At 43.1% G+C, this 15447-nt stretch overlaps 3 protein-coding genes across 7 annotated transcripts in view; 2 read left to right on the plus strand and 1 right to left on the minus strand.

Annotated features, from left to right (window-relative positions):
• Positions 1-294: 294 nt before the first annotated feature.
• LOC143369165 (metalloendopeptidase OMA1, mitochondrial-like) lies at positions 295-3791 on the plus strand. 3 transcript variants are annotated; one of them, XM_076812758.1, is made up of 9 exons: positions 295-1352; positions 1419-1695; positions 1774-2218; positions 2284-2423; positions 2494-2664; positions 2742-2849; positions 3108-3308; positions 3379-3558; positions 3634-3791. In XM_076812758.1, exons 3-9 carry the CDS (start codon positions 1867-1869, stop codon positions 3739-3741), a joined length of 1260 nt encoding a protein of 419 aa, XP_076668873.1. In that variant the 5' UTR covers positions 295-1352; positions 1419-1695; positions 1774-1866; the 3' UTR covers positions 3742-3791. The 3 variants fall into 3 exon arrangements, with proteins under 3 accessions (XP_076668873.1, XP_076668874.1, XP_076668876.1); XM_076812759.1 differs by having other exon boundaries at positions 1419-1539; XM_076812761.1 differs by having other exon boundaries at positions 1449-1539.
• On the plus strand, positions 3786-8645 carry LOC143369149 (integrin alpha-8-like). Of its 2 annotated transcripts, none has more exons than XM_076812676.1 (19): positions 3786-4162; positions 4234-4486; positions 4554-4692; positions 4749-4813; positions 4877-5018; positions 5099-5184; positions 5267-5458; positions 5519-5618; positions 5678-5870; positions 5948-6129; positions 6197-6324; positions 6405-6622; positions 6793-7003; positions 7073-7239; positions 7311-7494; positions 7555-8100; positions 8178-8307; positions 8378-8425; positions 8492-8645. In XM_076812676.1, the coding sequence occupies exons 1-19, from the start codon at positions 3996-3998 to the stop codon at positions 8563-8565; spliced, it is 3225 nt and encodes a 1074-aa protein (XP_076668791.1). In that variant the 5' UTR covers positions 3786-3995; the 3' UTR covers positions 8566-8645. The 2 variants fall into 2 exon arrangements, with proteins under 2 accessions (XP_076668791.1, XP_076668792.1); XM_076812677.1 differs by having other exon boundaries at positions 7555-7924; positions 8004-8100; positions 8178-8425.
• Positions 8646-8673: 28 nt separating this feature from the next.
• The window catches only part of LOC143369158 (nuclear RNA export factor 1), a 29868-nt gene continuing 23094 nt past the window's right edge, over positions 8674-15447 (minus strand). Inside the window, exons 1-11 of one of the 2 annotated variants that reach the window (XM_076812738.1) lie at positions 14619-14817; positions 14445-14531; positions 13983-14293; positions 13805-13891; positions 13153-13399; positions 12887-13080; positions 12692-12804; positions 12308-12344; positions 11999-12231; positions 11760-11928; positions 8674-11694 (exon numbers count right to left, since the gene is read on the minus strand). In XM_076812738.1, coding sequence (XP_076668853.1) covers positions 11257-11694; positions 11760-11928; positions 11999-12231; positions 12308-12344; positions 12692-12804; positions 12887-13080; positions 13153-13399; positions 13805-13891; positions 13983-14293; positions 14445-14526 — 1911 coding nt within the window. In that variant the 5' untranslated portion in view covers positions 14527-14531; positions 14619-14817 and the 3' untranslated portion in view covers positions 8674-11256. Of the gene's footprint in view, positions 11695-11759; positions 11929-11998; positions 12232-12307; positions 12345-12691; positions 12805-12886; positions 13081-13152; positions 13400-13804; positions 13892-13982; positions 14294-14444; positions 14532-14618; positions 14818-15447 lie in introns of those variants that run through there. The other variant, XM_076812739.1, reaches the window with a different exon arrangement.

Consider the following 15447-nt stretch of genomic DNA (forward strand, 5'->3'; position numbering starts at 1 on the left):
TAAACGTAGTCGGTGACTGGTCATGTTTACCTTCCCATTTAGTCATGCCTAATGAACTATGCTATGAATATTCAAAATGTCCCCCACGAGCTTTACTTGCATCCTGTTGTGGATTCCATTGAACGAATCTTTTGTATGGGAAGATTTTATAAGAAAAACCTTGATTATGGTATCGTGAAAGCGGAAGAAGTACTTTTTAACCGATCGCGGCTTTCTTGCTTCGATACGCAAAGCTGGGTCCGAAATTTGGACCAGATTTTCAGGAACATCCTGTATAGAAGAATACAAGGTGTGCGTAGTCTATTCTGCAGAGCAGACTTGGATACTTTCGAAATATTGTTTCGAGTACCATATTGTGTTATGCGACCTTCGTTTCGTTTCTGGATTTACAATTGCGTTACGATCGATTTTCGTGTAACATTGGCGCGCGTTGATAAGTCCTTCGATCTTAACCACCTGTATTGATCAGAGGCCAATGTATTATAGAAAGAATATTTTTTTAGGGATGATTAATTAAGGAATAGAGGCATCGAATACTATTCTGGGTAATGGTTTGATTCGAGCCACGACTCTAGTTCCGATAGGATTCCACTTTCCAAAATTATAATATACAAATCGCACGGTGACTTTTGAACTGTCTTCAAACTTAAAGAATACAAAATTATTTAATGTTTGAGGTTAATTGCAGCGTAATTAAACATACATTTTTCCCTCGGTCGCGTAGCGATCGAATCGAGACCAATAATCGATCGTAACCTTGTCATGTAACTTGGACAATCCATTTAAACGCGGATTGTCAACAATGTTACGTAGACCCTTTTTTTGCATTGGATTAGCGAATCTAAATGCGACTGAATAGCCGAATGTGTTTTATAAGAGTAACAACTACCGAGTTTCCGAATTTTTCGAATGCGATGTCACAAGTTGCGGGCACGTCGTTGAATATCGAAGAAGCGCCTAAAAATACTAATTGCCGTGTAAGCTGTACGGGGGAGAAGCATGGCGGCCTTTTTTGACACATGTCAGCTGATATATCAACACCGCCCTAATACCATTGCGAAAAACATTCGACCCATTCGCGTGCGCGATTTATTCCTCACATTTCCTAAAAATATCGTGCCTCTCTCCATGCACGAGTCACGACACGACACGACACGTGCACGTAACGTAATTATGTTCGCGGGAAGGTGCAATGGGAAATGATTCAGAATTATAGAGGAATTCTCGTTGATAACGGCGAACAGAGATGCCTGATTACCTGTTCACCCGTTTCGATAGATAAACTTGAGCCCGTTACCGAGTAACGAGAGATTCACGTAGGATTTCATGAAATTATTGCCCGAAAGATATTGGTAAATACGATTATTCTGATTACCTGTGTGTATATGATCGTTCATGCAACCGTTACATGCTTGCAGTAAATTATTCTATGATTTTGGAATGCCCAGCTGTTACATGGACATAAAGCCAAACTTGAGTAACGAAAGGCTAAAGTGCAGGCACGCGTCGCTGGCATCTGCTGGAATCCTGAGGACACGAGTACGACCAATCTGGCTGCATCTTATAACCATCTTTTTCACAAAGAGAATGTTCTATTCTGCGCTTAAGTATGGTATAGCGGGAAGCATAATGTTTCAGTATACCAGATTGGGATTTTGTTTGTTGATATTGTCGGCCTTTGTAGATCATGTCTGAGCAAGTTAAACATATTGTAACGACACTACTGCTTCCGTAACGCGTACAAAATATTCTAACGATCACGTTTAATTGTAGAATTAATGTTACTACCGATCCATGTGGGAGTTGCACTAGCACAGGGACTACTGATACACTGTAAAGACGATTGGTTCGCGTAAAGGGAAATATATGAACATGTATATTGTAAAGACAATATACATTAAACACCTTCCATTTGTGACTAGTAGAATTGTAATCTGTACCGCGAGAAGTCTCTCGTGCTGTACCCTTCCCAGAGCGTATCGCCTACGACGCGAAGACTCAGAGAGGAGAGGGCGATGCTACGAGCTTCAAACATCAAACTTCCATACCTCGCAAAAGTTACAGTTGTCACCTATAGTTACCCTAGCCGCGTGTACATTCTTGCAATTCGGTTCTGTCGCATCTGGGTATTATTTGAGGCAATGGTGGTTGAGAAGGACTCCAGACGAGCAGGCGAAGTACAGGAGACGGTACTACAAGAGGAGACGCATACTTCTCGGTAGACAATTTTCAACTCGCCCGTGTTTCAAGTAGCAAAGGGATATTCGATTTGTGTATTCATAGGTTCCATGGGCTTGTTTACCTCGATATTACTGATTTACTATACGATGCATTTGGAAATGGACCCAGTAGTACAACGTCCACGTTTCGTGATCTTTAACGAAGAAGACCAAGCTACGCTCGGAAATATGATTCTTACAATGGTATGTGTTAGGATGAGAGCTTGTAAATAGGTACTGAAAAGCTTTGTTCTACGGTCATCGATTTCTGTAGCTATTGGTGAAGTACAAGGAAGACATAATACCAATCAGCGATCCCGTGTATTCGAAGCTTACTAAGATACTTAGAAAATTGGCAAACGCCAATAAAGATGTATTTAAGAATACACACTGGACTATCAGCGTAGTCAATGCACCCTCGATGACCAATGCTATGGTGCTACCAGTAAGCAAGATACTCTTCTAACTGCACCAACTGACTCCACGGCAGATAGACGTAACAGTCTGCCTTAAATGTTTCAGAGCGGGAATGTGTTTGTCTTTTCTGGTATCTTCAACGTGGTTGAAAACGATGACCAGTTAACATTCGTTTTGGCCCACGAAATGTCACACGTGTTGCTTCTGCATACAGTAAGCTACAGTTGTACAGAACTGCTATTTAAATCAGTGTTCCGCAACTGGTGCGTTTTGAACCTAGTTTTTCATAAATAAATGTAATTTCTATGTATACACTTTGTAACTTCTATATGTTTTGTATATTTTCGCTTGTGGTGTACCGCCAAATTCTGGGAAGGGCTTACGTGTGCCGAGGATGAGAAAAGGTTGCGGAGCACTGATTTAAATGATTCGCTAAGAATCGAACATGTACCATCCTAGGATTCTTCCCAGATGGAGATATTGTCCTATACCGTGCTAAAGGAGCTTGCTTATGTCCTACCTACGTTCCTCATTTGGGCATGCTTCTCAAGGACGAAAGCACTCGGTGTTTACTTAGGGGCTGGTTTCCTTCACAAGGTCCTCGTACAATTCCCATACCAGAGGCAATTAGAACTGGAGGCCGACGAAGTAGGACTTGAATTAGCCGCAAAAGTAAGTCTCCATTCACGAGCTATTAAAGTCTCTAGGATTCGAATGACGGGAACGATTTGCACGTTTTCAGAGTTGCATAGATGTAAGGGAAGTGTTGCTTTTCTGGGAGATAATGAAGAAGTATAGCGACCTCACGGGCGAGAGTCAATTCGAGATGCCGATTCTAATGACGCATCCTACTCACATGTACAGGAATACGAGGCTCGCCCATCAGATGCCTAGAGCCTTTGATCTGCGAGAGAAAGCTGGGGTATTCCTTCAAATTATCTAATTACTAAGAATGTTCTGCGATAGTTAGAATTCATTCGACTGTGATGCCTTGCAGTGCCCGAAATTGCCGAAGCTGGACCTGCAAAAAGAGCTCGAGCGTTACACGAAGGATCTGGAAGAGCGCTTCCAGAAGCAAGAAATGTTTGTAACTGTATCGCCGTAAATAGGCCTCGCTTATACAGCAAGGGAGGAAATAAAACTTCAATCTTGTTACGTGTTGTCTGTCTATAATACGATGATGTGCCCGATGAGATGAATGATTCACTCGCTCAGTCACGGTAGCATAACGCTGCAGTGATACATTTCGCATCGATTACGTTATCGTTCATTCTTCCTGTCGTCAAAGAAAAATTCGTGATACCGCAGCTCTCCTTGGCAGGGAACACCGAGTTCAAAACTGCAATAGGCGCTGGCAGGATGGTTGCTAAAGCGATCCTCCTTTTGTTCGTCACGATAGCGTACGGATACAACGTAGACACACGCTTTCCCATTATCTATTCTCCTGGAAGTGCGCTAGAGGACAGGGGCAGTTACTTCGGTTACGCCGTGCATCTGTACTACGAGCCAGCCAACGACGTGTCTTGGTAATATTTATTGTTCCCTGGCTTTCGCAATTCCGGTAATATTCAATTTTGTATGACTGCGATCGCGGAAGGTTGATAATCGGTGCCCCAAGAAGAAACTACTCCTGGTCTAGGGACCAGGATCCCCGTCAAGCGACGGAACACGGTGTCGTCTTTCGCTGCACGATCGATGCGAATAATAAAACATGCCAGGAGGTCAGGCCACTGGACATCGGCATCCAAGGAAGAAGCATAGCTCAGCTCCGAATAAATATAGCCATAAAGAAACAGTATGGCTGGTTTGGCAGCGCTATGTCTATAGATGAGTCGAATGGAATGTTAACGGTAAGAACAATGGCTCTTTCTGCACCGCGTCGCATTAGCGTTGAATAATGTGACCGAGTGATTCCAGGTGTGCGCGCCGCGGACGATCATCAGCATTTTCTACCACTACTCGACGAGCTTCTTGGAGTCCTTGCAGGGGATGTGTTACAGCGGGAATATTTCTTCGAACACGCTGTTGCTCGAGGAGAAGAATCTTAAGACTCACGGTGGGTATTTACATTGCCTGGCGAGAGGAGCGTTTAAACGAAAAACGATATTTTAGATTTCCAAGCGAAGTTTTGGTACGATCCCATGTACGGCTTCTCCATTCGTTACGCTAAGGTGAAGGTACGTAAGCTTTGTGGTGGCGTTAAGCTTCGTTTCGTGTAGGTAATCTGTATTGAAACGTAGCGAAATGGAAGCAGCGCGGGGAAGGAGACTAGTCGCATCATAGGAAAGCCGAAACACGAGACATATGGCACCGTGGACATAGATTATTCTAGCAAAACGATATCCGTAGAGTTACCAATAAGCGACGAGTTATCTCAGTTCGGTATGGTCACACATGGATTTGTTTTTACAGAACAGGGCCCTTTAGAATTACAGTCCTAAATATAGTGATGTGATTCGCAGGTTTCAGTACGGAGTCTGGATACTTCTTTGACAGAAATCAGTTGCTGTACGTGAGTGGTGCACCAGGCTGGGAATATGTGGGCCAGGTAATGAGAGAGAAATTGACCTTCAAACGTCCTTGACACCAACACTCGCTATGTAAAACGCTGTGTAAAAATATGTTTCCAGGTAGCGATAATCAATCCAGCGATAGATGCACCGATCGTCGGCAAGCTACACGGCACCAGCGTCGGTGAATTCTTTGGAGGAAGTTTGGCTGTGGGGGACTTGGACAATGACGGTTTGGATGATCTTCTGGTGGGGGCACCCTACTGGGGGCAAGACAATGGCAAAGTATACATTTACCTTGGAACAGAAAAGGTAAGGAATTCGTATTAAGCTGCGAAGTATCGTTATAGAAAATATCACGCTTTCGAAAAGGGCCAATTCGGAGCGGTCGCACCGCTGCAAGGAACCGTAGAAGGGGGACATTTCGGATACGCGATAGCCAGCGGTGATCTGGATGCTGACGGATTCTATGGTAATTCTAGGATCGAAAAGTTACACTTTCTGTGAATGGTAATTTCAATTATACCGTAGACATTATTGTGGGAGCGCCTTGGGAAGAATCTGGAGTGATTTATATATACAATGGTGGCCCAGATATGAAGGATAAGAAGTTGCAGGCATCTCAACGGATTGACGCTAAAAGCATGCTCGTATTGAATACTTCCCCTAAAATAGAGAGATTCGGGTTTTCGATATCGAAACCCGTCGACATCGATGGGAACGGGTTAGGACGACTTATCTGGCGCTGATACAGTGGTCGATGAGATCCGAGGAATTAAATTATTGTTCTTGGCTGCTTAGGTATCCGGACCTCGCAGTGGGAGCGTATAAATCTGGACACGCTATAGTACTTCGCAGTAAACCAGTGGCAAAAACTAAACTTTCAATTACAATCGTACCTGAAATCATAGAAAGGGATGCCAAAGAGTTCGTAATCGATATATGTCTAGAATACGATGGGCCTAATATACATAGTGGGCAAGGCAAGTGTTGCAGTCATTTGTGATTAAAATATGTCGTAATTTAAATGTTATTATAATTTACTTGTAGTTGTAGATCAGATGGTCTCAATCTACGTAGATGAACAGTACCGACGAACCAAGGAAACGTTCCGAGACCTGAGATTCCGGGATCCGATATCATTCAAGTGTTTAGAAACTTCAATTATTAAAATTTCGGTAGTGACTTTTGCCTTATCAATTATACGAATTCGACGTCGGTTTTATCTAGTGTATATATATATATGTATTTTTTACAGAGTACTATAAGAGACTTCATCGAGCCAATTAGTATCCTCGCTAAGCATGAATTTTTGTGCAACACCTCGTCGAATAGTTTCTGTAAATGGTGTCCCATGGAAAGGAAATTTAACAAGTTGAATGTTGCTAAAGTCTTGCTTCCCTTTAATATCGGTTGTGGGGTAGATAAAGTCTGTAACTCCAACATATCTGCTACTGCAAAATTCCATGGTGTACGGTAAGCATTAGGAACATGAGGGGGAGTGCCCCTAGTGCCGGACGCTTAAGGTGTTTAAGAACGCAATAATATTAAATGTAGCTAATATTCGGTATTAGATGCCGCCCGGCGTTAAGGGAACTCCCCTATCCCAATCCTTCTAACTTTTCTACTCTATGAAACCTTTGTAGAGACGACGACACATGGGTCATCGGTTCCACTGATATAAACTTAGAAATCAATTTGAGCAATCATGGAGAACCTGCGTACCTTACTACCCTAGAGTTCGTTTTACCCAAAGGGATTCTATTGCGCAGCATTTTACCTTCTTGCCAGGAAGACACGTCTAAGAAGAATCTAATAGTAACCTGTGACGCCGGTAACCCTCTTGGGAAGGAAGAGGTACTTCGCAAAGATCTCTACAAATCGCTAACGCGTACTGTAGTAAACATTAACTCTTCTTTATTGCAGAGGAACGTTAAATTAGACTTAGATATGAGTTACTTCATTCATGGCTCTTTACACAATCGGGAATTAAATTTCTACGCAACAATAAAGAGTCGCAGTACAAATCAGGGGATGATGAATGTAACAAAGACTCTCACTCTAGCGAGCGAAGTTTCTCTATCTCTGAATGGGTTTGTACTTCTGATACAGATTTTTTACCAAGCAGCGAGGAGTGTTTGTTATCAAGATCGTTGTCTTTTAGAAAAGCAACCGAGGAAATCTACCACCTGTCCACTATGAACTATAATAATTCGATCGTCAGCTTTCAACACACTTATCAAGTGTACAAACTCGGTGCGACTCCTATAGAAGACGCACAACTTATCGTTAAAGTGCCAATGGCTATCAAAGATTCAGAACCGTTGGTGAACTTACACAAACCCCAGGTATGAAGCAAGCGACTTATTTGTGTGTGTGTACAAACTGTTTTACGAACAAATTTTCAGCTGTACGTATCTGGGGACGTATTTGAGTGCTTCTCATACAATGCTCTACCAGATGTTGAAGTTAGCGATGAAGACCCGCGCTCAGATTCCGAACTGAGCGTGCAGATGTCATCGGACGAAATACAACAAAATGAAGATTTTAAGATACATAAGAGAGACGTATATGAATCAAGTATTGAATTTGATAATACTCAGGCCATCGAAGCATCCCAAATCACAAATATGAGTCTCACGAATGTTCGTTACATGAATTGTTCAAACTCTGATGAGAATTGTACAACCATCGCGTGCGATTTAAGTCCACTGAAGACGTTGCAAGATATTGGAAAGCTACCGATTAAATTTCTTCTAAACGTCCAGAAGCTCAAAGGTGTCTGTCTGTCCTGCAAATTCGATTCTACCTTACAGCTATACTTGACTAAATTAGCTCTTCCTTTTCAAACGTTAAGATATCTTCGCGAGCGATGGGGAGGTGTTAAAATTCACCACAGAGGCCAGCGTGGAAATAATAAAGCCTGCTTTGAGGCTACCAATCAACGGAACTCGGTAGTTTGTCGTGTGTCGCATGTCTGTAATAAGAACCAAACATATTTCGATATTTCTAAACGGTAAGTTCATTTCAGGTCCACAATGGAAACTGTAACAATATTTTACAAAGCTCCGAGAATAGAAGAACTGCAACTGTGGATCATTCTAGTCTCGATTTCAGTAGGATTGCTGTTGTTATTTATCTTCGCAGCAATTTTAAACTGGGTAATACCGTTTCCTTTACAATTGCCACAGAAGGTTACACAAATTCTCACTAATATTTTTTCTCGAACAGCTGGGCTTCTTCAAGAGGAAAGGCGAGCAAGACTTCACGAAAGACGAGGTAAGCGTTCCGCAGCACCTCTCGTAATCTGAAGCAAGTCTAAAGCTAAGTCCGTGTTATTTACAGAAGACAGAAGGCACCACAGCTGCAATTCAACCCGAATACGAATGAGATCGAAAGAACACTCACAGAACCGTTAATGGTCGCGTTCGCCGTTACACATACATTGTATAGAAAATAAGCCGTATTTAATAAACCTCTAATTTGTATTTACATTATATCCAATGCCTTCTACGAAAAATCCAAACTTAAGTATACAAATATTTATTCTCGTCACTCACGAGTCCTGTATTTACAGTTTGCATTATACTAAAACATTTCAACTGACGCGAAAACCGCGAAAACGTACCCCCTCAACATCAACGCCAACGAACGCAGACTTTCGCACATCAAAGAAAATTTCACTCCCGACGAAAATGAAAATGAAAATGAAAACTGCACCCAACGTTCGCGTTACATTGAGAAACATGAACACCTAACAGAGCTTTATGAGTTGAGAATATTGCAGCGCGAATAGACGATAGAAAACATGCTTTCTCTCTTAATGATCGTGTATCGCTTGTACAGTGTATCGAGGAATCAACGAGCAGTGGTTCCACAGAATTCAACGGTACTGCTGAAGATACTTTTTGAACGTTGAGGTTTGAGAGCTGTACAGGGTGCGAGCATAAGCTATTCTCTCGGTTGCGGATCCATCTTATTCCCGGCTTCACCCGATCAAGAGAATCAGAAAATCGCGGAAGATCGTTGAAGACGCTGCGCGTCAGGTCGCGTGGATCTCGTTCCACTTTCTATAATCCTATCGTCCATGTGCTTTCCGGTTGGTTATTGTCTGTTGACGTTTATCAATTGAGCGCGCCCTCGCAGGAGAGGCACGACTGGTGGTGGAGCCGATTTCTTTTGTCTGGGCGACATTAACACCGCACGCATTGTTTCGTGGGCGCAGGTGCAATCGATACGTCAAGCTCAAATCAGATTTCCCTCTGTTCGATCCTTATCTTCGTATCGACACCTGGCGGATGTCTTTCTCTGCCCGTCGCAGCGTATTCGTCAGGTATTCAGACAGGCTACGACGGCAAAGGGAATCCCAGACATTGCTAACAGTTTACCCCCAGTATGTATCTGTTTCGCTGGGAGGGGGCTCCCAGCCGATTCATTTAGGACTGCTCCATCCTCTCGTTGCTCGTCGCTGTTCTTCTTGCGGCGCAGTTGCGACAAGCTGACAGTTTCCAGGAGCAAAGAGGCTCGACAGTTCGCACGTCGTTCGGTGTCGAAAGCACTCCCCTCATTGGCACTTGCATGGCTTAAGGGGATGATTCGTTTCGTTACAGGTACGTCGTATGTGTACGCCGATGAATAATTTCTGCTCGCACGCTGTAGGTAATCTTTGGACCTGCGGAACGTAGCGCAATTCGACCGAACGATGTAAATGCGATGGACACAACGGTACATTCATACATACAGCTCACGATTGCTCGACGTGATTGCGCCAATGTAATGTTCAAACGCTTATTTTTTTTTTTCTGTTAAGCACAGTCGAAACTGGTTGATTCGTTACCTCGTATTATTGCGATTTATGTTTCCCTTCGATGCTAATTTCTTTTCAATGGTAGAACTATCTTACGGCAATAATCTTGGCAATGATTTAAATTTACATGGTTAAAAACGATGTTCGCGATAGATTCTTTCTACGTGTTCTTTCAAACGTTAAAAAGAGCATTCAGTGTTCTCATAGCGATCACGATCAACCAGCATGATAAGTTAAGTAAAAATATCGCTTTACGATCATACATTTTTTCTTCATCAGATTACAATCTTATAAAAGTTTAATGTAAACTAGGCTTTGCACTGGGTACACACTGATGCTTATTTTACTGGGTACGTCATGATCAGAATTTACGTTTACCGTATGCAGACGCCGCCCCGGTCGCCAATCGTTCGAAGGATTGGTCGGCGATGCTTAATCGTTGGTTAGAAGCCATCAGGGTGCAACTTTTATACACGTTCTAAAATCAAAGTAGCATGTATCGTGCGGGAAATGAATTTGACCGCAGTAAGAGAATAAACATCACTATGTATGTATGAAACATAATTGGCCTGGCAGTACGTGGGCTCTAATCAGCGTTCGTATCTCAACTATCGAAATTCTTCAGTTTGATTCCTTTACCCAAAAGATTCAGATATCTAGCGCCGAATGGCAATCCACCGAGACCAGCACGAAACTTCTGATGTAGAAAAACTCAAAGTATAAAAGGAACGAAAAGGAATAACTGTATCGTGCCAGTATCGTTCTTCTCTGAAATGTCTTTAAACCTAAGAATAATCCTTAAACCCCAACCCCCGTTCATACATCGCGATCCGAATGAAACAGTTGCCCGCGGAATGCGAAACATTCCGCGCGCACACTCTTTTGTATCATTTATACGAAAGCTACTCTTTTAATCGCGAATGTCCAGTTCCACCGAAGTTGAACCGAAGCAAACAGAAGCTTGTTGAACGAATCGCCCCATGGAAAAAAAATGGAAAGAAATGAAGAGAAATTCGTTGTCGCAAGCTTCTCTTTGCTCGCATAGGCGTACAGCGCAAGTCACAAGGTTTTGGGTGATCAAAATGAAATGAAAAACACGTGGCGCACGATTAACGAATATTCGTTGAAACTAGTTCTACTTAACGAAAGGGGAAATCACGAGGATTCAAGGGCACCCAATACCTCTGTGTCTTTCTCCAAACTGCCACGTAAAAGTACCGTGCACGGTCGAACAGCGCGCAGCAATAAAGAAGAATAGAGCTAGACTCTGTTCGGGTCTTACTTCCGTCCGCGCATTGTACTTTTACTTATTAAATGCTTCCGGCGGTATCTGTCCCAGTTTGAAGAACTCTTGGAACGCCGAGAGCGCGTTGCCGTAATTCCATTGCACCTCCTCCAAGCATTTCAGGCTCCATTCGAGATTCATGTTCGTTTGCTGGCTGAGCGTCAGGGTCATCTGTTGCTTCACGTCCTCGGACAACTGCGACGGCAATGGTTTCACAACAGCGTTGCTGCTCGAGGGTGTCTGCGGCGTCGGCACTGACAGCGGCGCTGACAACTGTTCGGTCAGCTGCTTCAGCTGAGCGTCGGTGGGATAACTGATATGTAGCTGCTCGTTTCGAATGCAGTAGCCGCTTCCCTCGGGCACTATTATGAACGTTCTGTTGAAGTAACGAATGGGCCTGTCTTTCTTGTCGAGTTCTTTAAACATTCCTGTCACTGCGATCAGCATCATGCCTGCCTGCAAAGCACACAGTCGTTGGATAATCTAGCGGGTCGCTGGATGCGGATTTACGAGGAACTCACCGTGATCAGGTTGATGTCCATTGTGAATGTGTTGAGATAATGGGAGGTCTGCGGCATTTCCGAGATAAAGGAAACCACAGGTAGCCGACCCTGCTTCAGTAGCTTTTGCCTCTTGTTCTGGTCGTTTATTCTGTACAGGTTCCGGTTCTCCAAGAGGTATCCGTTTAATCTGCAATGGTTCGCTCGTTCGTAAATATTGCATAATAACGTAAATGGGGGAATAATCGATCGGCACGTACTTGTTAGCGCTATGTGAATACGACACGGTCATGCTAAAACAGGCGTGCTCGTCATACGCGTCTAGCAACGGTTGACGACTCTCGCTATCGAATATCATGAAATATTGTTGCAGAAATTGGCTAGCGATCTCTTGCGCTTTCGCGTTCGCAACGAACATTCTGTGAGATGCTGGCATCTTGTGTCCATCGACCGCTACGTCGAACCCGATCGGTTTCGGAAGATCCACTCCATCCTTTTCAAGTATCTCAAATGGTTACGTGCGACTTTGCCAGATTACAGTAATTATTGACGATGCGATAGTTACTTACCAGCCGTTGAAGCTTGGGGAACCGTTTCCGCAGGTCGCTATGGTCGGGAAAGAAAAGCCAGAAGCCCGGAAGCTCCAAGTTAATCGTAATAACAGAAACATTTGCCTTATTATTGAGAAGTATAGTAGAGAAGAAAATACACAGACCATTTCAGAACTTCCAGGGTTCAATTATTCTCTAATTTCATAACGAGCAATTCCGCCTACTACATTTTAACAGCACTAGATGCGAAATGTAAAGTAAATTATGTCAAATATAAGGACGATTCCGTTAACCGGACCATACCCCCGTGAAAAATTCGAGCCGCCTTAGCAGCTGCAGGACACTTTAGCTACCTGGAGAATTCTTTTATCAAGAAACGATCATGTCGAAACAGTACGTTACCTAATGTAATCACTTTGCCGAGACTTATATTTGTTGCAAAACGGATTTCCTGCTAGCCTAAGCTCTTCCAGCTTTAAATCTTTGAAGACGTCTAGTTGACTATAGTCTTTGATCTAGAAGAAATTAATTACGCATTGAAACATATACTTACCACGTACGAATCGAATGAAAGTCACTCTATCTTTGTCTAGTTACCCTGTTATCCCCAATGTATAGGATTTTTAATTTGGGAAACTTTTTACTCAAGCCGCACAGCTTTTCGACTAAATTCAATTTATTCCCCTCTAAATTCAGTGCCTCCAGATTCGGTATATACTCCGACACAATGCTCAGTACCGCTTCCAACATCAGAGGTCGGAAAAGCGCGCAGAAATAGTCCGTCACAAGATCTGCGGTGGAAGATTTTTAGTAAATCTACTGCGGCAAAAAAAAAGACATTCCGAACCCATGAAACTACTGACCAGGATCCTGATGAAATTTTGATAAATCTAGTGCGTTCGTCTCTTGCACATATCGTTTGGCCATGGCTTGTTTCAGTCTATCTTTGAATTTATCGTCTATCTCGCATTGTGGAAACGCTCCCTTCATAATCTTCACTTGCAGCTTAAATCCATCCGAGGTTGTAATTTTATAATCGCAATTAGCTAGCGCCGTTGCTATTCTCCTATCGTCTACATAAAAACTGGCTTCTGTTGCGTTCACCTTGTACTGCTCAAAAACGTTTGCAAACGATTAAGACCTATACCATTCTCCCAATTACGCGATTAAGGTGAATGCCCCAATTTCTGCTCATTTCGTATTTTTTATTATTATTATATGCGTTACGTTTGTACTATAGTTGCAACAAAATAATTCTAAATTATTTAAACATTTACGCGAGTGTTGCACGAGCTTGGGGCAATACATACGTCGCTATTTTTCATGAGTAGAAGTACAGACATTTAGAGCATTATATATTTAATTACAAATTACTAATAGTTAAACATCTTGAAATATCTTTCTTAAATAGTTTTTTAATTGGTTGATTCATTATTAAAGCATTAATCAATTACTCTGCAAATTTTGAGCAGAAATTGGGACATTCACCTTACAATCAAAGTTTCTCGAGTTTACCATTATGGGAACAAACGTGTCCGGTTCCATGTAGCTGAGTAAGCTAGTCAGTATGTAATCTTTCTCGTATTTGTGTCCATATGGAATCTGTGATTAAAGTGAACGTTCGTAATACACGAGAAATCAAAGTGCATGCTAAAACCTGTGGTCGCTAAAACCTACGCCCCAATACACTTACGGTAACTTTATACCAATTAAGATCCCCAGGGACATGCATCCTGATTCTAGGAAGCTGCCCGCCCCTGTACCCTCTGACTGGCAAGGGGCTGACTCTTCCCCGTCGCATGCCTCTGTCTCTGGTTCTGAAAACTATCCGTCGATTATTATTGTTATTACAGCTAGATGCCATTTGAACATCGTCATCCAAGCACGCCAATGCCAAGCTTCTTGGTATATCCCTGGACGGTCTCGCCTGCGTCTTGAACGACACCCTTGGCCTGCTTCTCAGGTACGCGCTGCCGTCGTGTCGTGGTACACGATCGTCGTGGCCTGTTCGAAACGTGAAAGTCAGTGAGAACGTAGTAGTGATTTCAACAGCGAGGCGCAATCTACTGGCGCAACATAAAGAATATTGCACCTATGCCTGTGGTTAAAGAAAATGTAGGTCACGACAAACTATCAAACAATATAGGAAACGTACCGAAGTAGTGCTTCTCGTCCGAGTTGCCAGGCCGTCCGCCGCGACCGTCCCATAAGGGCTTGTTACTCGTCTTCCTTGGCATCTTCTCTAAATTACACAATACCCGATCATAAACGAAGCGCGACAAACATGTCACGCTCTTACAGGTTAGGGGGTAATCAAGTTTTTACGCACTTGGTCGAAGTCCGTTCGTTAACACGTAAACTAGCAGCGATAGCGACAAGCTGAGAATTCTAATGAGCTGAGTTGTTCTTTCGTCGTTCCGAGCAGCCCAAGCAGCTTTTTCCGACGAAACATAAAAATTAACGCCCCAAAAAGTACAACACGCTCCTCCACTCGATGCAATAGGAAAGAAGATGGCGGATCGAACTGAGGGGACCCGAGGCTTGGAACACATAAACATGGAGGAAGCATGCAATGGGCGAAAATGTAGACGGCGGTAGAAAGAGAAAGATATACATGGGGGTCATCCTCTCTCTTTCTAACATAAAGAAAAAACGCTGTCGCCTCTGGCGCTAGAAAGAGAGAGGGTGCGCTGCATTCATAATGTAAGGATATAAGGTTTGCTCACAGAGCGGCTCATTTTCGTCTTCTACTGCGCATTCCCAATTTCCGCCATATTGAAATATGTATGTATATGTATGTTTACGGACGCGTTATTGAAATGTGACAAATTCATTCTATCCTAGTGATTGACAATCCAATATGAAAGATCTTGGGAAGGGCACGTTATTGACTAATCTGAAAGGCTGCGCCAGAGCACACCTTATATCCTTACAAGCCTGTATATCTTTCTCTTTCTACCGCCGTCTACATTTTCGCCCATTGCATGCTTCCTCTAGGTTTATATGCTCTAAGACCTGAGGTGACGCGCTGGTCTGCCGTCGATCAATCGCAGCGCAACGCGCGAGTTTTTGAACAGGGGAAGATCACGCGCGTCTTCTCAAATTGCAATTTCACTTGAAATAACCAGTATAAATGGTACGGAAGTTGTGCCAGGTAA

Source organism: Andrena cerasifolii, chromosome 5 (genome assembly GCF_050908995.1).
Source record: "Andrena cerasifolii isolate SP2316 chromosome 5, iyAndCera1_principal, whole genome shotgun sequence".
NCBI classification, from domain to species: Eukaryota; Metazoa; Arthropoda; class Insecta; order Hymenoptera; family Andrenidae; genus Andrena; species Andrena cerasifolii.

Bases quoted from the DNA above. Each gene is read 5' to 3' on its own strand.
- LOC143369149 (XM_076812676.1), top strand. From the start codon at position 3,996: ATGGTTGCTAAAGCGATCCTCCTTTTGTTCGTCACGATAGCGTACGGA. The intron at 6,130-6,196 runs GCAAGTGTTGCA...ATTTACTTGTAG, and splicing joins TAATATACATAGTGGGCAAG to TTGTAGATCAGATGGTCTCA. The intron at 7,240-7,310 runs GTTTGTACTTCT...GTTGTCTTTTAG, and splicing joins GTTTCTCTATCTCTGAATGG to AAAAGCAACCGAGGAAATCT.
- LOC143369165 (XM_076812758.1), top strand. From the start codon at position 1,867: ATGAACATGTATATTGTAAAGACAATATACATTAAACACCTTCCATTT. The intron at 2,219-2,283 runs GTAGACAATTTT...GTGTATTCATAG, and splicing joins GAGGAGACGCATACTTCTCG to GTTCCATGGGCTTGTTTACC. The intron at 2,424-2,493 runs GTATGTGTTAGG...CGATTTCTGTAG, and splicing joins GAAATATGATTCTTACAATG to CTATTGGTGAAGTACAAGGA.